The sequence below is a fragment of the Camelus bactrianus genome, chromosome 6 (assembly GCF_048773025.1).
Source record: "Camelus bactrianus isolate YW-2024 breed Bactrian camel chromosome 6, ASM4877302v1, whole genome shotgun sequence".
Lineage (NCBI taxonomy): Eukaryota > Metazoa > Chordata > Mammalia > Artiodactyla > Camelidae > Camelus > Camelus bactrianus.
This window is the reverse complement of record NC_133544.1, coordinates 71,757,782-71,781,294: the sequence shown is the minus strand read 5'-3', so window position 1 is coordinate 71,781,294 and position 23,513 is coordinate 71,757,782. Positions and strand designations below refer to the sequence as shown.

At 39.7% G+C, this 23,513-nt stretch overlaps 1 protein-coding gene and 1 long non-coding RNA gene across 9 annotated transcripts in view; one reads left to right on the top strand and one right to left on the bottom strand.

Moving 5' to 3' along the window:
- Positions 1 to 23,513, bottom strand: part of EIF2AK4 (eukaryotic translation initiation factor 2 alpha kinase 4) — a 79,932-nt gene that overhangs the window by 17,890 nt on the left and 38,529 nt on the right. For all 8 annotated transcript variants that reach the window (XR_012507622.1, XR_012507623.1, XM_074365893.1 and 5 more), the window contains 14 exons: positions 22,865 to 22,987; positions 20,907 to 21,011; positions 18,824 to 18,878; positions 17,950 to 18,029; positions 15,189 to 15,290; positions 13,764 to 13,817; positions 11,273 to 11,509; positions 9,744 to 9,819; positions 9,257 to 9,378; positions 6,908 to 6,957; positions 5,832 to 6,000; positions 4,649 to 4,765; positions 3,042 to 3,107; positions 96 to 266 (listed from right to left, as the gene is read on the bottom strand). Coding sequence is in view for 6 of the 8 variants with exons in the window: in XM_074365893.1 (XP_074221994.1) it covers positions 96 to 266; positions 3,042 to 3,107; positions 4,649 to 4,765; positions 5,832 to 6,000; positions 6,908 to 6,957; positions 9,257 to 9,378; positions 9,744 to 9,819; positions 11,273 to 11,509; positions 13,764 to 13,817; positions 15,189 to 15,290; positions 17,950 to 18,029; positions 18,824 to 18,878; positions 20,907 to 21,011; positions 22,865 to 22,987 (1,527 nt within the window). In the remaining 2 variants the exon portion in view is untranslated. The remainder of the gene's footprint in view (positions 1 to 95; positions 267 to 3,041; positions 3,108 to 4,648; positions 4,766 to 5,831; positions 6,001 to 6,907; positions 6,958 to 9,256; positions 9,379 to 9,743; positions 9,820 to 11,272; positions 11,510 to 13,763; positions 13,818 to 15,188; positions 15,291 to 17,949; positions 18,030 to 18,823; positions 18,879 to 20,906; positions 21,012 to 22,864; positions 22,988 to 23,513) is intronic.
- Positions 1 to 23,513, top strand: part of LOC123619713 (uncharacterized) — a 38,696-nt gene that overhangs the window by 11,242 nt on the left and 3,941 nt on the right. Inside the window, exon 2 of the long non-coding RNA XR_012507624.1 lies at positions 21,383 to 21,490. This is a non-coding gene — a long non-coding RNA (uncharacterized LOC123619713). The remainder of the gene's footprint in view (positions 1 to 21,382; positions 21,491 to 23,513) is intronic.

Below are 23,513 nucleotides of genomic sequence, written 5' to 3'. Positions count from 1 at the left end.
CTTACTAGGTATTCATAAAATAAATCCCATTTCCCCTCCTTGTGCTATTACTAATGCTACAAATTTATACTGCCAGAATCAAACAGTTGCCAAACCTGTAACTTTATGCCAAGTTTCTTCAGCAGTCCAACAACCTCCTCTAGATCTTTTAAGGCATATTTCACCAACTGGGCAACACCTGTTTTCTGTTTTATTAATGAATTTATGGTTGGCGTCAGATCTTGCAGCTCTCCCTTCTGCTCAATAAATTTGTAGAGCCGACACAGCTGGAAAGCAGAGAGGCACAGTTAGCTTCCAAATCACGGGAGGCTCACTTTGCCTTGTCTCGTACTCACAGGGGGTGTGGCAGAGTGTCTGCACCTCCAAAAGGGTGGATGTTGTGGTCAAAGGAAATTTTAGTCTTTCCCACAATCCCAACTAAAGATTAACCTTTCCCAACAACTCTAAAGCACTTTGCAGAAGTGCCTTAGGCACCTACTCACAGTTAACTTTCAGTCGCACACACTCACAGCTGACGCTGACCCCAGCAGAGCAGACTCTGGCACTAGCAGAATTTCCATGACCTATTTTCATACCAGTATTGTTCCTCTTTGCCTTCCTCATTCTCATGAATTCCCATTAGTACAGGCAAGTCCGTGGGGGACAGGAAGGCAAAGTCTGACTCATCCTGATACTACACTGAATTAGCCAAGAATTCCCCCTCCTCCCTTTGAATAATTCTGATCTGTAGCACCAAGATGTAGTTTGGATACCGTGTCCTGCAGGCAGCTTCCTGATCCTTCCCTCTGCTCATATCTCGATCCCAGACCCCAGCTCTCACAGCTGCACTCATCGTCTTCCTCAGGAGAGGGCAGTGGCTAACAAATTTCTATTTGTGGGCCAGGCACAGTCCCTGGCACGTAGGAGGTGAAAGAGGAAATAACTATGAACATAAAGCCAGAAAAAAAGATTCCCAGGAGCTAAAGTAAAAATTAAGAAACAAAATTATAGCTACTTTGAGACTGTAAGCAAGCAGAACCTGGTTCACCTATAAACTGGGACGTGGAAACTAAGAGCTGAGTGAAGACTTGGCTTAATATAGTTTAATAATAAAAAATCACTTGTATTTTTTGAAAACCCCAAAGTATCAACATCTATAATTTCCTTACTGTATTAAAGATAAAAATTTTTAATTTTAAAATGATGTCTTTGAGTTTAAATTACTTTTTTTTTAATTAATTTTTTTCTTCTTAATAAATTTTAACATTAAATCATCCCATTAATTAACTACCAGAAGCACTAGAGTTAACATCCCCAGGTTTTGGTCCTTACCCCGTCATCAACTAACTCTATGTAACTTGGGATAAGTCACACTCTTTAGGCCTTAGGTGCCTCACCTGTAAAATACAGATGGGGTCAGATATTTGAAACTCTTCTGCAATATATCTACTCCTTATTCTTGTACCGTTAGAGTTCCCTTTTAAAATAATGAGAGTACCAAATGCCTTTATTAGATACTAATTTTTCCATTTAAACTAATCAAACAACTTTGAATTAATGCTTAACATCAAATGACCAGTGGGTAGAGATTTAGCAAAAAGAAAAGAAGCTGACATTTTAGCAATCAATGCAGTTATCAGGTGCAAGTGTGAAGTATCTTTGAAAAGTGACATTAGCTCAAAGAACCTTTTGGGCTTGAATCTTTGGGTAGAAGTCACTGAACTGGGCAGTTTCCTGCGCAGATCCTTTGTGTCATTTATACTAGGGACTATTTCTACACATAGGTATGTGCTGTGCACACATCTAGGGTATTATCTGAATACAGTTCTTCATATTAGAATATTATGCCATTGGGTCACTTTGTAATTATTAGTATTTCCTCTAGTATTTAACATTAAAAATGTAATCTGGTATAATTTCTAGAGCTCCTCATGCTATATATCTGGTTTACCTTCCCTACCTGCAAACTGAATGGGTGATTTCTTTAAACCATGGTCTATGTGTGGCCTGTGCAGGTTGTTTTGAAGAGCTGAGGGTAGATATATGCTGCACGTATCCCCTTCTCATGGCTTTCAAAGGTCAATATGAATGAAGAAGCTGAAAGTTGTCTGTGGACTCTTCAACTGACTCCTCTTTATACCCCGGGCACTGTGCCTGACACATTGTAGGTGTCCAAAAATTAGAATGACTCTGCCTGGCTTGTGTATGATCATATTTTAATCTGTCCCATATATGAATTTTGCTCATCACCACAGGATTTTGTCACTGTCAGATCAAGGTCTAGAAGGGTTCTGGGAAAGTTAACAAAACAAAACAAAACAAAGCTCTTCTTATATAAATATTCAGGAAAATGTAAGAAATCCATGTTGTCATCTGCTTTTTAGGGACTCAATTAAGTGTGGGTGACTGTGCCAAAGATCCAGGCCCAATCTGATGCCAGGAGAGAGAATATGACAAACCTGTTTACCTCCATGAGATTCTTCCTCATTGCCAATGTGATCAAATGAAAGAATTTTAGGAGTAGGAAATGTACTAGAAAAGCAAGAGCTTTAATTCAACTCTGAGGTGTTAGAAGCCTGTTCTTCATATTAGAATATTATGCTATTGGGTCACTTTGTAATTATTAATATCTCCTCTAATATTAAGGGGGGGCAGAAGGAGGCATGAGGGGCATGGGAGGTGGACACGCAGATGCATCTGCAGGGCTCTGTGCCTCAAACTAGTCCTGAGGAGTCTATTTCAGAAAAGGCCAAGAAGTAGGAGATCTGATCAGCAGGAGGCCCCACCAAACACAGCCTTTACGAGGGCGTGAAAGAAAAGTATCTGGTGATGAGGAAAGAACAGAGTGATTACAGCACATTAAGAAGCAGCATGGAGAGGCATTCTTTGATCCCAGCACTGGCTTCTCTTCCCCCTAATCCAGAGGTTGCCATGGTACCTATTAATGCTCAAGGGAGGCAGCAGGAAGCGCTGCTGCAGACCTGCAGCAAGAATTCAGTGACACTTTCTGGTATCAGAGAATTAGAGAGAGAGCTGTAATCATAATGTTAGAAGGTACTTACGCTATTAGACGACAAAGACAGATTACAAAATTTAGCTTCCACTTCTCTCCGAGTCAGCTTTTCTGTCTAACGTAAAGAAAAAGGTAACAGTGAGAGTCACCACATTTGGCCCTGAACAAGATACAATTTCCAGGCTAGTTCTGATAGGGATATCCTTCATTTTGGACAGACTGCTCCTAATCATGAAGGATGGATCAACTCAGTGATTAAAAAACTTTTCTTCCCCATACATTTGACATAAAAGTGGAACTAACATTGTTTAAAATTGGATATCCCTGACATAAGAGAATTAATACTGGGGAAGTTGCACTTGCTTGAAGGGTGAGGTGAACCAGAGGTGGACATTGTTAACCAGGGTGCTTATGTTTGAGCTGGGGGGAGCCAACTGATCGATGTCCCCCTAATGAAAGCTGCATGCGGTCAGGCTCTGAGCATCCCAGCGCACGCTGGCAGACAGGCTGCAGGATATAAACAGGAGTGACCCGAAGCCCTCTGCACCGTCCCTGGGGTTTCTGCCAGAGTCTGACTTACACTATAATGTATCTGTTCCTGCCAAACAGCAGTAGCACTTTGTGGGGAGAAAAGAACCACTGAGAAACAGACAGTAAAGTTAGGGCCCTTGATGTGTACTCAGCAGATGAAAGAAAAGCTAGTTATGCCTTTTAGTACATAAAAAACAGTAAGCATCATGGACTTCCACTGCTCATCCTGTCTTAATCACAGACTGTCTGGCACTGTTAGTTACCGAATCTCCTGGATACCCTTATTTATTATAAAAGTAACATTTAACATGGAAAGACATTAGAAAAGATAAGGAAGGATTCACCTCCATCCCAGCACCATAATACAGAATACCATTTAAGATTTTCACTGGTTCCCCTCCAGGCTCTGCACACATACTATAGAGTAAGGAATACTATGATGTAGCTAAATCAGGAAGAGTAACTGGAGATGCCGCTGCCCTAGTCCCGCAGGAAAGAGGTGATAAATGAGACTCCAAAGAAGTCTAAATCAGTCACCCTAGTTCAATAAATCCTAGTCTATAAATGAGATAAGCTTAGACAGGTTGGAAAATTACGGGCAGGGCATTAGTCTTTTATTCTCAAAACAAATACTCCCTTTCTTGGCCTCTATAAAGTAAGGATAACGATAGCACGCGTGAGATTAGAGTGAGCTAATCCATGTGGAGCTTAGAACAATGCTTGGCACATACATACATGGTACACGCTCAATAAAGATTAACTATTTTTTAAATTACTACTGGCAAGTATCAGGACCAATATTGTACTTAACAAATTTTTTGCCTCAAGTAGTAGGTTAGTGAAGAACTTTATGATATTACAAAATAAGATAATTCAATCTTTAGAAGTTACCCTTAAAAAAACACCCTGGAGATTACTAGTAGTACAAGGCTTAGTACAGATTAAAAACTCAGCCAATACTTGTTAACTATTGATAGAATCAAAACCAAATGGTTCTTTTACCTTAGAGCAATGAAGGAAGGAGATAAAATCCCCAATTCAGTTTTCTGGTTATGTCACTAAGAAAATACTCATAAACTATTACTATTATCCTTCAATATCAAGTCAAAGTAATTAAATGCTTACCACAGCATCATACAGAATAACATAGACTTGACTGAGTTTATCTTCTGGGATCCCACAGTGTAAGAGTATTGCTTTCAGTAACATGGTATGGTTTAAGTAAATACTGTAATTTCTTTCCTAGGATAGAGAAATTATTATTTTCATTAAAAAACCAATAGAGGCACATGACCAAATCTAGGATCTTACCACCAACTTACCAACCTGACACAATGGAAGGACTGAATTTTAGCATACTGCCTTCCAGTTTGCTTTTTCATACACATTGTTCTTACACTGTTGTAATCAAGGAGTACGATATAATTGAACACTTTATTTATTTATGCATATACTTTGGTCTTCGGCTACGTTAAAAAGCCTGAGCAAGTTCACACAGATTTCCAAGAGGAAGAGGATCTGGTGCAACAGTAACTGACCTATAAGTTTGGCTGGTAGAATAGGTATAGTTACTTTCATAAGTCAGTTTCACAAGTCGATCACTGAGCACTGGCAGAGTGGTGAGCTGTGTGCTAAGCTAGGTGCAGAGGGAGCACAGAAAGAACACTCTACTTGGAGGAAACAACTAACAACTTGAGGTGGCACATGATGTCTCATCTCACGTGCTGTGAGAACTGAGAAGGAAAGGGGACCGGCCCAACATGGAGGGCGCAGTCAGGCTTCCTGGAGAATGGGCCCCCACCATGGGGTAGAGTAGTCTTTCTGGACAGGGGCACACTGTGACTGACGGGTGTTCGCCCTGGTGGGGGTGTAGGGAAGGCCAAGAGAGCAAACACTGTGCTTGCAGCAGTCTCCACCAGCTGGGGAGTCTGCAGAGATGATGCTGAGTGAAGCTGGTTGCCTGGGTCTACGAGCAAGCCACTGAGGGTTCTCAACAGGGTATGAACATGCTCAAAGCATCTTAGGAATCTTTGCCTAGTTCCTCAAATTTTGGAAGAATGGAGAGAGAAACAAGATCCCCCCTTCCAAAACAAAGAGACAAAAACAAAACCCATTCCCACCAGGGCAGAGGTGAGAGCCTGAGACAAGTCTCAAAAGCGACATCAGACTTCTTCCAGTGACTGGTACCAATGTGAGCCACTGGCGCACAACCTGAGGAGGAGCTCTGTGGTCGCTGCTTTCCCACTACATTTGGGGAGGGACTCAGTCTAGCGGGATAATCTTGAGCTGTCACAATACAGAAAGGAACCTGAAGTGCTGGGAACTCCTGGATGATTTCATAGATGGTGTAGATGATTTCAGCAGTGGGCAGAGAGCTGTTGGTGGTAGAGGTGACAATATCAAATGCACATTCCAGAAGTTCCTTGGGGTGGAATCGGTCTAATCTGCGAGGTCTGAACACACGTTCTATGCAGTATCTGGGGAGAGAAACCTGGATTTGTAAGGTCATTGCTTACTGGAATTAAATATCGTAAGAGATTGTTGAATAAGATAAGAGAAATAAATATGAAAAAATCTAATCAGTAATATGATTAAGAGAACTTAGTAAAGATAGATCTGCCCAGAATAGTCTTGCCTTGTGATCTAGGATCCAAATCCCAGTGTTGCCGCTATTTAACTATGGGGCCTAACTTTTTATTTTAATGTCTGAAGTAGAGATGAAATTGTACACGAAAATAATTTTATCTTAAGTGCTTGCTTTCTACCCACACATTAGGACTATGACTATTAACTGTTCACTTGCAACTGAGAATAAAAGCATGTAAAGAGCTTTGATTTCATTTAGGAAAGGAGCTATAAAGTTGAGTGCCTCATTGACAACAATATTGCTCCAATTTATGAAGATCTCGGTGTTTGACCCCTATGGTATTTGAATGTACAGAAAACCTTTTCCCAGCGGTGAGTGCCTGGAGGTTTACTCCACTTCTCCACAAGCAGCTTTTATTCCGTTACCTGTGTAGGCAGTTTCCACACAGAGACCATTGGCCATTCGTCCCTCTAATTAAGTTTTAAAGGGGGCCATCTGTGATCAAGAACAGCCGGATGTTTTTCTAAGCAACCATTTGTGAAAATAGTTATGTGGCTTGGGGACATTTAGAAGGCACAGAATAGACCGTGGGAGCCTCAGGTACCTACCCAACTGCGACATTCCTTCAAAGGGGAGGCTCTGTCATAAAAAGGGGTACTGTGGCTGCTTTTTGACTATTTTCCAAGCTCAATACTTTAAACCCTAAATTCTCTACTGCATAAGGATCACAGAGGATAAAACATCCTTCCTTGGTTTCTTTCTCACATCCACCAAATGAACCCCACATTGTTTCTTACCGTTTTAAATTCAATATATTATTTCTTGCCACATATCTTGCAAAAGGTACCTGAAAAATAAAGTTTCAAAGGTCAGTGTCAAGATGTGCCAACCACCACTCCTTTCGTTTCTTTAATAACAGCTTTGAGCTGTAACTCACATACCACAGAATTCACTCCTTTAAGGTTTCCGACTCAATGGGTTTTTTCCCCCCACTTAACGGAGGCACTGGGGATTGAACCCAGGGCCTCGTGCACGCCAAGCTGTGCACTGCTTGCCACTCACACTCCCAGGGACCTTCCTGAGCTGGTCAGTCAGCGATCGACTCCACTGTTGGCTATACCATCATCTTTATTCACTGTGGCCCTTCTCAGGTTTTTAAGTTTGAGAAAAATTCACTTTTAGTTAAATATACTCTGCCAATTTTTTAATGCCAAATTAAAATCAGTGCAAGTTATTTCATTACCTGTGATTTATTTTAAAGGGTCACTTACAATAATGCAATCAAATGGGTGTTACCTCTTACAGTGGATTTCCTGACTTTCCCATAGATTTTACAGAAGAAATTCTTAATAATCACCACAACTTATAAAACCATTATCAGATTGCCTCTAGAGATCTGACACAGTATCATTAACTAATGGGTCAAATTGCCCTCAAAGGGCAATTACTTTTTACTTTTGGGAAATTGAATATCAGCTCACAGAAAGAGAGCTGATGTTTAAAAATCTGCACTTTAGTGTCCTAATGTTTAGAGAAGAAGCCAGTTTTAAGCATAGCTATGTAAATATTTGCACGTCTCTCCTTTCTTCAACAGAGCCCAAGTGTCTGACATGCTACATACTCACCTCTCACTAAAATAACCCCAAACCACTTTACTTACTGTAAAAGAAAAACTAAAGCCGAGCGTATGGAAGGCATTTCCTCTTAAACCATAAAGCAAAACATGTTCCCGTAATAAACTACAACATAGGTATGAAAAAAAGAAAATGCCTTGATTTCAAACCTTCCTCCAGAAAAATACAGTCAAAAGTTCGAGTCTTTGATACCTCACTCTGTGATGATACAAACAGGCTGGTATGTGTTGTTATTCACACACATGTGAGAGCATGTGTTTACCCCACACATACCAGGTACATGCAAACATACAGTGCACCTTATGCACACACTCAGATGCTTTTTTTAAAAAACTTTTTCTTTCTCTATGTAGTAAAAATGGAATCATATTAGAGTCCCTTTGAAACATACTTTTTTTCAGCTCGCAATATAGCATGGACATTTCTACAGATCAAATATAGATATGGATATATCTAAATACATAAGTATTTTGATCTTTTACCTCCTTAATATTCCATAATAAACTAGTCAACCATGTTCCTATTGATGAACATGCAGTTTTCAGTTTCTGACCACCACAATAAATTGGCAACAAATACCCTTTCAATATCCATACACAAGTGTGTTATTTTTAAAAATAAATTCCTCAAAGTGGGATTGCTAGTTCAAAGGGTATAGTATGTGTATTTATTTTATTAAATACTTTCCAATTACTCTTCTAAAGGTTTAGCAATTTACATTCCTATCAGCAACATATTAAGGTACCTATTTCCCTAAACCCTTGTTATCTCTGGATATTAAATATTTCTGTCACAGAGAAGTTGAAATACCTTTGCTTTCCAGTTTCTTATTAGTTAGGCTGAACATCTTTCAGAAGTTTATCAGCCCTGACCATTTTGTCTTCTGAGAACTGCCAGGTTATAGCCTTTGCTCATCTCTCTACTTGTAAGTGCTTTCTGTACAAAAGGGAAATTAAACTCTTGTTACATGCATATGTACAGATGGGCTTGTTAGCAGCCAACACCATGTCAGTGATCTACTGGTGAGAGTGTTGCTGTCAAAGGGAACCCTGAGGGTAAGAAAGCAAACATGAGCAAAATTCAGCACACACAATTAGCAGAGATGCTTGCTGTTATAAGAATTTAATCATTCTAGGCATTAACATTTTAGAAAGTTACTGAAGATCTAGCCAGGAAATGAAGGGAAAAACTCCATTTATGTGTCTGAGTTGGCCAGGTTAGGCTGCTGTGGTCACCTGGTGGAGCTCAACAGTGGTGTGGAGGTTCCTGGTTTCTAGGGCCCTAAGCCACTTGTGGTATTGGGAAGGTGGATATACATTGGGTCAAATAATTACCAAATTCTCATAATACTCTCACCCTCATAACTCTTTTAAGAATATGCTTCCTAAAGGTGATGTTAAGAATATAAGCCTAGGGGGAGAAGTGACTAGTGGGGGCAATCTTTTAATACAGGTGCCACCCCCAGGGCCAGGCATGGCACCTGCACTGTCAGCAGAGCATTCCCAGCCTCACCCGCAGGTCGAAAGGAAGCATCACGAGCATCCCGCTGTGGTCCATGAACAAGGCAGCTTCGTTGTGCTCGTATATTTGTCTGTTTCGGGGAAGCAGTAGCGGGGTACACAATTGGACAGCTCCTATACCAAATGAGAAAAAATAACCAATCATCAGGTTCTCATTTGCTATCGGGACTGCTGAAACTAGTTTATTTTCAATTCTTTAAATTTACTAAAGGAAAGCTCACCTAAGGCTAAGTTTGTTAATTTAGTCATACTTCGGACTCCACAAACCAACTGTATTTTAGCAGCAAGGTTGCAATATTCAAATCTGTTTCTCCTCAACAAGCTGAATTATAAAAATAAGTTTCAATTTCACAAGTGGCAACTGTTATAAGTGAATTTAAAAGTAAAATATGGTTGCATCCAAATCCATTAACAATACTTTCTAATGAGGAAACAAAACATCTTTTGAGAAGGCACGTAATTTTTTAAAAAGGACATACCATGTCTTTTGAAGATGCGGATGATGGTTTCACACACATGTTGCTGTATCTTGGCTGTACGGATCGAGAAGCTGCCCTAAAACATGACCAATCAAAACGTCACCAAAGCCTAATCAAACGGATCCCCTAAAATATTTCTCTGTGGCTTGCAGTAGGCATTACGTTGCTTGTTCCCAAGATCACAAGAGAGATCTCGACAAGTCAGTCACTCTTTGAACATATTCAGGAGAGAAGAAACCACGAGTCTTCTAATACGTCCTACTTTAGGAAGGCCGCCTAGGTTCAAAGTCCAAGCTCTTAGTCATGCGGACGTATGCCTTTCAGAAAGAGCTAGTCATGTACACAATCCCCCCTGAGGACTTTCAGGGACACTGAGGCACAGATACTAACAGCATCAAACCCCCTCACATACCAAGGTGATTCCTATGGGCCCCTTGAAAGCTACATGGCATTTATGTATTTAGTAAATAGCTTTCTTTTTCATTTGTTTCTTATTATAAAAGTAGTACTATTCCACTATAGAAAATTTAGAAACGATAAGCAAAACACCAAAAATTAAAAAGTTGGCCATAATCTTGGCAAATATCTAACATTATCCAGCAACAAGAACTGTTTGGCTCCTGAAATCTACACTGATCTTCCACAAACCTTACCACTACTTTCTTTACGACTCTTCTGAAGTTCCATTTTAAGTATAGAGAAACATAAAGAATATAACAAATATCTGCTATTCATCACTCAACTTTATCAAATTTTAATATTTTGCTATATTGTTTCAGACTGCTTGTTTTTAAAAAAGAAAATGTTGAAGGCCCTCAAACCTGCCTATGCTTCAGAAACCACCTGGGAACTTTTTAAAAATTTTTTTAAAAATTGAAGTATAGTTGATTTACAATGTTGTGTTACTTTCTGGTGTACAGCATAGTGATTCAGTTATACGTATATATTTCTTTTTCATTATTGGTTATTATTACAAACTGTTGAATATAGTTCCCTGTGCTACACAGTAGGACCTTGTTTATCTATTTTGTATACAGTAGCTTGTATCTGCTAATCCCAAACTCCTAATTTATCCCTCCCCCTGGATACTATCCACTTGGGAGCTTTTAAACCGAGATTCTTGAAGCACCTCACACTTAAGATTCCAAGCCCCTAGATCGGATGTAGGGCCTGAGCCTATGCAAGCTCCAAGGGCCTCACAGGTGACTTTGATGTGCAGCCAGCACTGGGAGCTACTGGCTACTTGATCTGGATCTGAGCTGGCTGGATATTTCTGGCACTGGGCAGCTGGGCCAGGGCTGTCCCTAAAAACGCTGCTTCTTAATCTCTGGTAGGGCAGGAACTCCTTCAATTAAGTGATTAAAAGTGTGGCTCTTTCTGGAATAATGCATATGCACACATTTTGCATATACAGACCTCAGATTAAGAACTCATGTTGGAGGCATTAAAGGAACCCATGAAAATTAAGGAACTGACTTGGTCCTTTTGTGGACCAGGTTAAGCTCCTTCGAAGCATGGCTTAAGCCCACCTTTAGTATGTCGCTGTCATAGGTATAATCGATGGCAGGGGAGACGCGCTGGGAGAAGATCTGGGCCATCATGGTGCGATAGGCCTTGCCGTCCACGTTGGCCAGGGTGTGGTGCAGCACCTCGTGTAGCTCCGACTCCTCCATCTGGGGTGGGGGCAGCAGCTCACTCTTAAGCAGTTCTGTGGCTGTGGGCCGCTTTGCTGGATCATGGTTCAACAGCCAGGAGATGACAGATTTCTATAACGAAACCCAGGCACACAGGTGATGGGGTGCAATGGATGATGCTCAGATCCAAAAAAAGACACACTTCTTCCACTTAGTTGGTGCATCTTAATTAGTAGTTCTGAAATATCTGAATCTCTCATTTTCCCCCTGTACTGCATTATGGTCACAGAATTGTGCAACAGTGTAACATCAGTATTTCTTAAGAAGTAAAGGCCCATTTTATATTTTACTGCCATATATGACTAAAAACAAATCTTCAACTAAGCAATTACATAGAAGTAGAAGTTAGGCCTTCTAAAAACTGTACCTAAAATACTGTATCAAAAAAAAAAATACAAGAACATGAAACAAGCATTTTTTGGTGCCTAATTTTAGTAGAAATTATAATACGTTAAGTAGTAGCTGCTGGAACCTCTAAAGCAGTGTAAAGCTTCTTGTTTTTATTTTTCCTTCTCCATTTATGTTATCTGTATTGATACCATTCCCTTGAATTTTCTTATGATATGCGTTCCTTAGACTTTCACAGCTATTACTCATTAAGCAGGGAACAATTTAAAGGCAATATATAAACTTTTGATAGGTTCCATACTGATTCCATAATTCTTTTGTTTATAATAAAGATTTATACGGAGGTAGAGGAATACTTGAGATCAGAAAATCTCAATTTTTAGGTGAATCTTTTTAAGCACTTTCTAATTGTATATCTTTAAAATACCCTCTCCCCAACAATACCTACCCCTTTTTTAGGCTAAAGTAAAAACACACATAATTATTTTTCACATAAAGAAAGGAACTGACATGATACAGCTTTATGAAAATTTATGTTAAACTGGTAAAAATAATATCCTATTCAGCAAAATAGATCAGACTGCCTAATTTCTATATGTGGCAACAATTGTGTTATACTTAGTCTAAAGCATTTTCTATGTATGCTGCCACCTTTCAGATAAAAAGCAACAACTGTGATGTGGGAGGTGGCGGTGGTTGTGGTTTTTGTGCCAGTTTTATACAGTCCAAATGCAAATGCTTAAGCGTGCCTGCTAAGTCCCTGAAATAGGAGGCCAATCACTGTCATGAGACATGTTCTGTATAGTAGCTCTTGTGTTGCAGTTTAAGTTCCTATGCCATCAGCCCTGCTAACATGTGGACATACTGAATAAGAATGACGCTGTTACAGGGAAAGGCAGTGAAATGAACATTTACTTGTGACATCCAGAAACACAGGGGACAACTCAGTTCAAATAAATAACAATAGCTAACAAAAGAAGTAGAAACATGACCCAATGTATTTTCTAATGGTTATTCCCTAATTCAACAGTGGAGGCCGAATGGGTCCCTCTAGCCATAAATAAATGTCATGTTAAACACCACTGAATTATAAGACATCAGTGCTAAAATAAATGAAGGGTATAATACCTCGATTTTACAAGTGAGGAAAATTAAAGTCTAGAAAAGTTAAGTGATTTGTCCATCCAGATACATAACCAATAATTAAGAAAGAGCAAATTAATACAATGTTCTAGCTAGGTTTCTATTCTCAATGTTAATAATTTAAATAAGGGATGTTGTCTTGATTATAATTGTTAAGAAAAGTCAGTTTAAGGAACAAACTTCCATATGACAAGAGTATTAACCATGGAAGACTTCATCAAGACAAACAGCCAGCACTAAGAAGAAAGGCATATCAGCAGCACTGTAATAAATTCACTAATAATTATTATTTTATATTAGCCAGATGCCAATATTTACTATGACATGAGTTATTTACACACACACACACACACACACAAACACACACATTTATAGTATGGAGGAGAAACTGTTTTGCTTTAAATTATTGTAACATCAGATGGTCTCGCCTTCCTCTTTACAATTTGAACTACTTTAACCACAAGACAGAACAAAATTATAGTTTTAAATGTATTTTCCTTTTCTTAAAGTTCCAAGCTTTATCTAAACAATGAGCTGTAAAAGCATTCTTTTTTTTCAACAGCTAAGCCAAGGGTCCAAACAGTACTTCAAAAGCACGATGACTCACAAAAAAGAACCCTGTAGTTTGTTAATTTTCTATGTCAGCTGTTGGCATTTCTATGGTGTATTTCAAGTCTAAATACATTGTTGAGTACTCCATCTTTTGATTTTTTTCCCCACATTGTTCCCATGACACAAGAGAATGAGTGTCAGAAGATTACTAATTGAGGAAGAAGAAAAATAGTAATTAAAATCCACGAGTGAGAACACAGTCATTAAAGTATCAGAAAATTACCTGCTTTGTATGCTCTCCATCATCGAAATCTTCTGGAAACTTAGGTGAACTGGGCTAAAAAATTATTATATTCAAATCAGCAAGTGCTTGGCAGACTGCCACAGTGAAAGCATTTTATTCAACAGAAGTAAGAAAATCACATACAGAAATGAAAATTTCCTAACAAGGGAAGACAGAGGTGACACCCTCTTGAAACCCGATGCCCACTGTTCTATGTTCATACATATTATTTTAATACTAACTTTACCCAAATGACAGTCTGGGGGATAGAAAGCACCTCATTTGAGAACAAAGTATTTTAAAACCTAATGGCTTCAGAGAAAGACAAAGTAGCTTTATTAAACATACAATTTTTAAAAAGGCAAAAATACCAAACCATCAACACAGAGAAAGAAAAACACAACATTAAAACCTCCACTCCTCACCCCTAAATTTCTCACCTTTCTGGTAAATAAGACCTCAACCATAACATGAACTTGACAGTTGAGATTCTTGCAATGAGGGAACAAACGTGAATTTTAGACTACAGAAAGGCACTTAACCGAAGATATGATCCTCGAAGAGCATTCTAAGTCAAGGCAAGGACACAGTAACCACCTCATTTACTCCTGTACATTATGAACACAGCTATCTACGCTGTCCCAGCAGCTAAACCATTAAACACTTTTCCAAAATAGCTAGAGGAGTATTCTTAGTTACGTTGTATGTGATTACACCAACAGATGTGCCTGCTTCCATCTCAGGAAGGAGGAGGAAGGCTCTCCATGTCTCTTGCTCACAAAAATGTGAATCTCAATTGCCCTTACTCAAACTTTACTTTCCACTGTCATCCTAATGCCGTTTCCAATGGGCACCCTTGACCTTGCACACTGTAACATTAGTCTGTTTCAGTTTGAGCAATAACAGAGGCAAGGATCAATCCCAAGAACATATATGGAGAGCTCACTGGGAAAAAAATTAAGTGGCTGATGTTTTTCCCAGGCCCTGTTTCACTTCTGGTCATGGTGGTATCCTTTCGGTATTACTACACCAGGTCCATTCAGCCGGAACCTTTAATTTCTAGATATAAATATCCATTATCCTCATAACCCATTCCCACTGCTGTAACTGAACTGATATTAGACAAAAATTTTAAATTCCTCCTTTGTTTTAAAATCAAGAGTAAATCTCAAAATATTTTTTAAAAGTAACAATACCCTAGCAATCTCTTTAAGTATGATTTCAAAAATAAAAAAAACTAGGGAAAATTTCTTATCATCGTAAGTGAATAAGCAGAGGTGGATTTCCATTTACTAGAAATATATAAAATTATGGTAGGATCACCTTCTTCTATATTATAAATACCAGAAAAATACCCCACACTGAATTTTAATGTCCACGATTCAGGTTACTGGAAACTAAGGCACTAAAACATCTGATACATACGTCTCTCAGCTGGTTGAGAACAAAGATCCTTTCTGAGGCTGTGACCATCGGGTGATAGGACATTTCAAAGAAGATAATTCCCAGGCTGAAGAGATCCACTTTCTGAGGAAAACAAAAGAACAGTATTCAGAGCATCTACATATGAAAGCATAATTCACTAGGGAATTACAGGATTACACTGTTAGTTGGAATAAAGTTTGCATAAGTGAAAAATAAGACACTAGAAAAAAAATGTGCTTTGTTCTAAAAAAAATTATAGGTATGAAGTATAGATGAGACAGGTATTTCATAGTTAGGTGATAAAATATGTGGCATGACTTCAACATTTTTCTTGAAAATTAACTGTAACTTGTTTAGCTATATGCTAAATGCTAGTGAATAACCACTAGCCAAACCCTGAGAATAACCAGTAAAGAGCAAGGACAACTGACGTCTATTAAAAGAACTTGCTTTGCATGTTTACCAATCATCTCAGAAGGGACACAGACCAAAATCTGCAGCTGACAGCAAAGGTCAGCTACCAACGACTGCAAAGCCATACCAAGGACGGAAGCCCGACACAGCAGAGAGGTCAGTGATGAGCCCTGACCAAACAGGGAAGTGCAAGTGGAGAAGAAAAGGGTGGTTAGTGCAGGGTCTCAGGCAGGGAGCTGCCAGGCGGAAGAGGGCATTCTGGGGGCCTTGCGCCCCAGGCAGCCAAGCACAGCCTGGCTGAGGGGAGACTGTGCGGGGTAAACCGCACACACGCACAGAAGCCACTTTCAAGGAAAACCCCTGAATGAATCTGGACCCAGGGATAGGAGAGCCTCTCCAATTATGACTAGTGACCTCCGAAGTCTTAAAAACAAGCTCATGGTGTCATTTCCTACATGTGTTGGCTGTAGAAAATGTGGAACATACAGACAAGCACCCATAACCCCAAAATTAGAACTACACTATCGCTTGTAACTTTTATTCCCCTAATCTAGGCAGAATATTTTGATACTAGTATGTCATTTTTCTAAAACAGGCCCCTAAAACATGATTTTAATGACATATACATGTCATTCAATTCAATTACATGGAAGTTCCATAATTTACTTAATCAGTTTCCTATTTTTAAACACTTTTTATTTTTCACTGTTATAAATAATGCTGTGACAAATACTTTCACACCAATTTTTTTGGACATCTCTTTGTTGTTTCCTTTGGATACATTTCAAAAGGTGGAACTCTTGGGCCAAAGGGTAGGGCCCTTTTAAGGATTTCATTACACTCTTGCAAAATGAACTCAGGAAAGTGACACTCAGATAGGTGCCTCCACTCCCTCCCACTGCCCAAGGGTGGGCACATCCATTTCCACACACCCTTGTCCTCAACGGGTGTTGGAGGTCTGCTTCAGCTCTGTCACTGCCCCGTGCTCCGTGTCAGAACCAAACCTTGGCTTCAGGTTCCACTGCAGGCCCGAAAAAATGCTTTGATGTGAATTGCCAGCCTCACATATTTTAAAAATTTAGTTCTATGCTCTTGCCCTAAGTGATCTCATCCAGTCTCATGGCTTTAAATCTCATCTGTGTGCTGGTGACACTCTAATTTATACCTCTGACTCTGACCTTTCTGCGGAACTCAAGTCTTGAGTCTCTAACAGCTGACCGGACATCTCTGATGGGATTTCTCATCAGGCACTTCAAACTTCACATGCCCCAAACAGAATTTTCCTATCTTCTCCTCCATCTCCCCTGTCTCTCCTCAGGTTTCTTCAGCTCAGTCTACAACCCTTCCCCGAGCTGTTCCAGGCAGAAACCTGAGCAATGTCCTGGTTTCCTTCCTTTCCCTCACCTGATATCACCTCCATTAGGAAAACCTGTCAATTCCCCTCCAACACGTATCTTATATCTGCACACTTCTCCCTGTCTCTACTGCTACCCCTCTGGTTCCATCTATCAGCTGCTCCGCCAGGACCTCTGCAAAGCCTAGAGCAGCAGCTAGGGTGGACTCTCACTCGAGATCCTTTGGTGGATGCCTGTGCACACTCCTTACCTGGCTCACTTGGCCCTATATCATCTGACCCCACCTTCCTTCCAGCTTCACGCCTCCCTCCCCACAGCTCACCATGCCGTGGCCACAGGGACCCTCTTTTCGCCTGTCCTAAGCGCGCCATGCTAGCTCTCACCCTGAGCCTTCTCCTCATGTGTGCTGTTTCTTCTGCTTACCCCTTTCTCTCCCAGGCAAGCTCTAGCCTCCAACTTTGCAAGGCTTGTCCCCCCTTCCCTCCTTGATCCTGAAGCCATCCTCTTGGGGAGGCTTTCTCTGGTCAGTCTACCTAAAGATGATGTCCCTTACTGTTCTCTGGTCACTGGACTCCATCTCTTTTCTTCTTAGTTCTTGTCAGTTTGCGATTAAATTTTTTTTTTTCACTTGTTTATTGCCCATTTCATCCACCAGTGGATAAGCTCCCCGAGGGCTGCAATGAGATTTTATCAGTCGACTGCCTTGTTCCCTACATTCCTGGGGCCTAGTCCAGGACCAGTTAGTTCAAATCTCCTTTAAGTGGATGGAGGGACTGTAAGCTCCTTGGCAGCAACGATCCCAGCTTCATTCACTGTCCTTGGGCACCAAATGTCCTATGCGGAGTAGTCAATATACATGTGGATATGTAGCGAATGAATAAATGTTCCTGACTATTTCAGTTGATAACTAAACCCCAAATGCTATGATCTTGATATTCTCACTATTATCTCTCTCTTGAGACCTTTCCTTTTCCCAAAAGCTTCCCCTTTACCTGGTTGTATGCAGATTTGGTGCTTCCTTGGACCTCTGGGCTTACATATAAAGCAGTGCCAACCATCCCAGTCAAATGACCTGCATGGAAGAAGGCAGAGGAAAGGCTTTCCAATAATAGGACTTAGAGATAAGGCAAATTTGTATCAAAAAAAAAAAAAGGTTTCTTAAGAGTGAGGCACGATCTGTTCACTGTTCACACTATTCACAGGAAGAAACAGCATGCATTTCACCATGCTGTGAACCCTAAATCGTGGATGGTCACACATTCTGTTCCACACAGGATTGCTCTGCTGCTGTAACAGGGCAGTGCCAGGCAAGAAGACCCCAGATGGCCAAGGTCATGAGGTAACCTCTCATCACCACCTGGGGTCATAGTATAATCGTCCACCCACAGGAGCAAATTATTCTAATTGAAGCTCTGACTTCTTAAGAGTTCTGAAGAACAGTTAATATAGTGGAAAGGGAAAAGAAAAATTAAAGCAATTGCATAATTTTGCTAATTTAATGAATAATTATAATTTGCTTTAGGATAAAATCTTTACAAGTGAAAAACAGGTTTCAGATTGAGAAGTTTTATACTGTACCATATATTTAAAATTTTCTTAAGAGGTTAGGTCTTATGTTAAGTGTTCTTATCACAAAATTAGTAATAATAATAAATAAGAGGGAGGAAGACACTTCCAGAGGTGACAGATACGTTCATGGCATAGATCGTGATGATGCTTCCTGAGGTGCATATGTACCTCTAAACTCCTCATGCTGTATACATTACAGCTTCTTGTATGTTAGAAAAAAAATTTAACAGAGAAAAGAATATATTTTGTGGACTGCTTTTTAACATACCAATTAAATATACAGTCTTCTGGATTTACCTGAAGGGTCTGATTTAATCAAGTGGTCTGATGTATCATCTTGTTTGCCATCAGCCTGAAAATACAGGTAAGCCAAATACCAAATTAAAATGTTACGTTATTCCACAGGAATGGATTATCATTTCTAAATGAAGCCTGACTGAAAAATATTACACAGAAACCAGAATAATTATAATAGTGCTTTTTTGAGTTTAAAATTTTTTTCATTTCATTAGCCCACTAGTGCAGGGCTCACTGGAAACCCAACAAGATCAAGGGGAAGGGTCAATTCACTGTTAAACTCCATGGAAGAAACCCCGAAAACTTACAGAAACTAATCTATTTTCATACTGCAAAGGCCAAAACAGAATCTACTTACTAGGAAGAGTAAGGGTACAACAGCAACAAACTCACTTTCTGGCTTTCCCACTGTTACTATTTTATCTGAGTCAATTTTTACTCCTTCCCCAGAGGCTGGTCACAAACTCTATTCCACCGTCACTGCTAACACCTCTTAGGTAGCCTCACTTCCTCCGCTACACCTGTGACAGTGCCGTCTCACATATTACCCTAAATTACTGTTTTTCCGACACCACTCCACAGATTTGCATTACAAGCACCTGCCATCAATAACAACAGCTCGAACATTCTTAGAGCCAGGCGCTGTTCTAGGGCTTCACCTGTACTCTTATTTCATCCTGGTGAAAACCCTGAAGTTGGTAGTTACATTAGGCACATCTTGTTTATTTATTTTTTTAGTTTATTGAAGTACAGTCAGTTTAGTCAGTTTACAGTGGTGTGTCAATTTCTGGTGTACATTATGATGTTTTAGTCATCCATACATATATTTATTTTCATATTCTTTTTACTACTATAGGATACTGAATATAGTTCCTGGGCTGTACAGAAGAAACTTGTTTATCTAGGCAGTTTTTATAGATAAATACACTGAGAGGTTAACTAACTTGCCCAAGGATTTTAGCCCAGGTCAGTGGGCTTCTGGGGCCTGTGTTCTCACCTGTATCCCTATACAGACACCAAGTTAAATTTGTTAGTTTGGGGATCCCAAGATTTCCATCATCTGACCCTTCCTTGATCTCTTAAAATTCCCCACTGTTCTGCTCAGGACCACATTCTACTGTCCCCCTTCTATTTCCCCCCTCTATGCTTCTCCTAACCTGACCTTCTAATTTAGCCCTTATTCTTTTTTTTCACCATTAATCCAAATCCTAATTTCTTTCTCTGACTACCCTTAGAATTAACCGCATTTACCCCAGATTATGGTGCCTAATCTCTGGCTTATGACGTTAAGTAAAACTCTTCCCCTGACTCTCAAGGTCTGCCACAGCCAAGAATCCCCAGCCTTCAAGTATCTTCTCTCACTGATCCCCAACACCTCATGGTGTCAACCAACCAGACAACATGCTGATGGTCAACAATCATGTCTGCTTACCCCAGGGCCTTTGCTTATGCTATTCTCTCTGGGATCCCCTACTTTGGTGTTATGATGCCATGCCCTCAATCTCACCCTACTTGACTCCCATCCATCCTTTAAGGCCCATCTGAAATGCTGTTTTCTTTATACAACCTTTCTTAACCCTCATAACCATATGTAAATCTCTCCTGTCTTTTATATCACTATTTCTCTCACTTCACATTATTTTAGCTTTTCATATTAAACAACTATTCCACAGTGTTGTGAAGAACATTAACATTTTCTGACTTATGTTGCCTCAAATTCATTCTCCTGATGTTTTATGGTTTTAGCCTTCTTTTCTTAAGCTAACTAAAAGCCCCTCAAGTATAAAGCATCTAGCCCAGTGCCTGGCTTGGTACACAAAAATACCAAATTGTTTCATAAAGCGTGATATACCTTTGACCTAAATGTCATCCACAAACTAATAATTTTATATCCCTCAAGTGGAACGCACTCACAGTATTCACAACTTTAAAGCCTGTAAGATCATTTGCAGCTGCCCCTTCAGACTTGGATATTTTCCTGGGGATTACGCAGAGTTCAGTGAACTCACAGTCATGAGAGTGTTAGGGATAATTAAGGCACACAAGTCCACTTTCAGGATGCTCAAATTTAAAAAATACTCACAGCAAAGGCTAGATGGTCTGTCGCCAAACCAAAATCACCTATTTTCACATGGTCATCAGAATCCAAAAAAATGTTGACAGGCTTCAAATCCCGGTGAATCATTCCCTGATGGAAGAGAGTAAAGAAATCAACAACTGCTTCCCAAGTAGAGTTTATATCATACCTATTTCCTAATGTAAAAGGCCAACCTCGTGAAGAAGATCAGATGAGGTCTTCTCCAGCAGACCATGCTAGTCCAGGCTGGCCTCTGCAATGTCTCCTGACTATCCGGCCACTGACCTCACCACCATCTCCCAGTCTACCTGCTGGTGGTTCTGATCAGGTCCAATCCTAATCTTGGCATCCAAGAGCCCCCTCTACCAGGTTCACAATGGTCATTCTCTCTGCTGTATCACAAAACCCCTGCTCTGGTCAGGGAGACACACAGCATTTTCATTCCTTCCTCTGTTCTTTTTTATGCTGTTTGCCCTGCCCAGGCTTTTCTCCGCTCATTTGAACTGCACCAACATTCACAAGTGCCAACTTATTCATGAATACTTCCAGAGTAATTCTAATAACTCAACTTTGCATTCCCAGCGCACCTGGTAAGTGCTCACTAGTTACTTGTTATGTGAACACTGCTTTCTCTCCTTCTTAATGGCATCCTCACAATGCTTATTGTTTCAGGTACTGCAATATAGGAAATCACTAAATGTAATAAGAACACTTTATGGTGTGATCTGTTACTATGATGGCAAATTTTGGCTCCTGGGGAAAAAAAGGGAAGTCCATCTCGAGTATGGGATTTGTCAGACACTTGTGCCTTTCTGTATTTCTAGGTGTGGCAGGCACAGTGTTACACACCCAGCAAATGGTAAGCAGTACTTAGCAGATTAGATGGCAAGGAAGAGAGCCCACAGAGCACGGTGCTAGTACCCCAGGATGACAGCACAGTAATAGAATTCTAATGGCCTTCATTAGAGCTCATTTTTATGTCCAACATTGTAAATTCTGCTTCAACCAAATAATTTGTAAACTAGACATTTATAACTTATAGTCCTAAGCTTTTTAGTGTAAATATGGTACAGTATAAACATTTTAAGGTTAAAGAAAATTGAGGCAAAGGAAAAAACATATTTATACTGTCTAATGCATTAGACAATCCCATTTTTCAAATGTAAGCAGTGTTTCACCCTGAAGTTAGGTCCATGGGCACTTACACTGTAATTTCGAGCTTTTATACACATGGCAAGCTCCATTACTCAGTCTCACCACTACCCTTGTTATATGACTTTCTGTTTTTTCCATGTTCTTAGCAGGGGCAGCACTAAGTCAGTTAGAATCAAATAACCTGGCATGTATTCATCTTACTCTCACTTTATCTAAACCACTCCTCAAGGACATCTTCACATTCCATATATGTTCAGTTATTTCCACCTAACCCAGAGGTTGGCACGCTTTCTCTGTAAAGGGCCAGACAGTAAACCTTTTAGGCTTTATGGGCCACACAGTCTCTGTCACAACTACTCAGCTCCACCAGGGAAGCACAGAAGCAGCCATGGGCAACACATAAACGCGCACGGCCCCGTTCCAGCACAACCATATGCACGGACACAAGTTTGAATTTAACAGAATTTTTAGGTATCATAAAATACTATCCTTCTGATTTTGTACAATCATTCAAAAATGTAAAAGCCACTCTTAGCTCACAGGCTGTACAAAAGCAGAGAGGTGGATTTGACCCGTGGGCCATAGTTTGCTGACCCGTCTTACCCTTCAGTGTTTTCTTTGAACTTTGATGCTATATATAACTATTTTCTTGTCTTTTGATATGTTGTTCTATTTCCTACAAAAATAGACTATTTCAACATACCCATTATTTCCCTCCTATTTGTTTTTCTCAAATCTCATATTTGATTTTTTTGTCATAAGTTTTACATAAACTTAAGTTTTCAGGCATAAAATGCTGTACAGATTACTTTCTCATGGATATAAGCCAAGCCATCTAGAATCTCTCGGAAAAGCCTCCAGAGCCTGATGGTGTCCTGATACAGCCCCTGGTCAATGGTGTCACGTAAAGTGCTCTTTTCACAATACTCCATCTAAGGACAAGAACAAACCAGACAGGATTGGATTACACAGACTTTCAGTTAAGGAGGACAATTGCAATTAATGTAACCCTCTATTTTAAAACATGTACCAAGGATTTTAAATACTTATGGGAAAGGCTTGATTTTTTTTAATTAAAAAAATAAATCAACATTATTAAAAAATTGGGAGGAAGGGTATAGCTAGGGGAGGGTATAGCTCAGTGGTAGAGTGCATGTCTAGTATGTACGAGGTCCTGGGTTCAATTCCCAGTACCTCTGTTTAAGTAAATAAATAAATAAATAAACAAACAAACCTAAAATTACCTCTCCCCATTAAAAAAAAATTAAGGGAATATGCATAATCTTAGCACCCCAACAAAACTTTTTATTTTTCATATTATTGCTCATTTAAAAAATAAGATCTTAAAATCCTTGTCACACATAATATGAAAAAACTGAGAATTAAGTAAAATTTTATTTACTGTTTTACAAAATTGTTTCCAAACCCAAATTTCCAAGAATGGCTAATTAATAATCC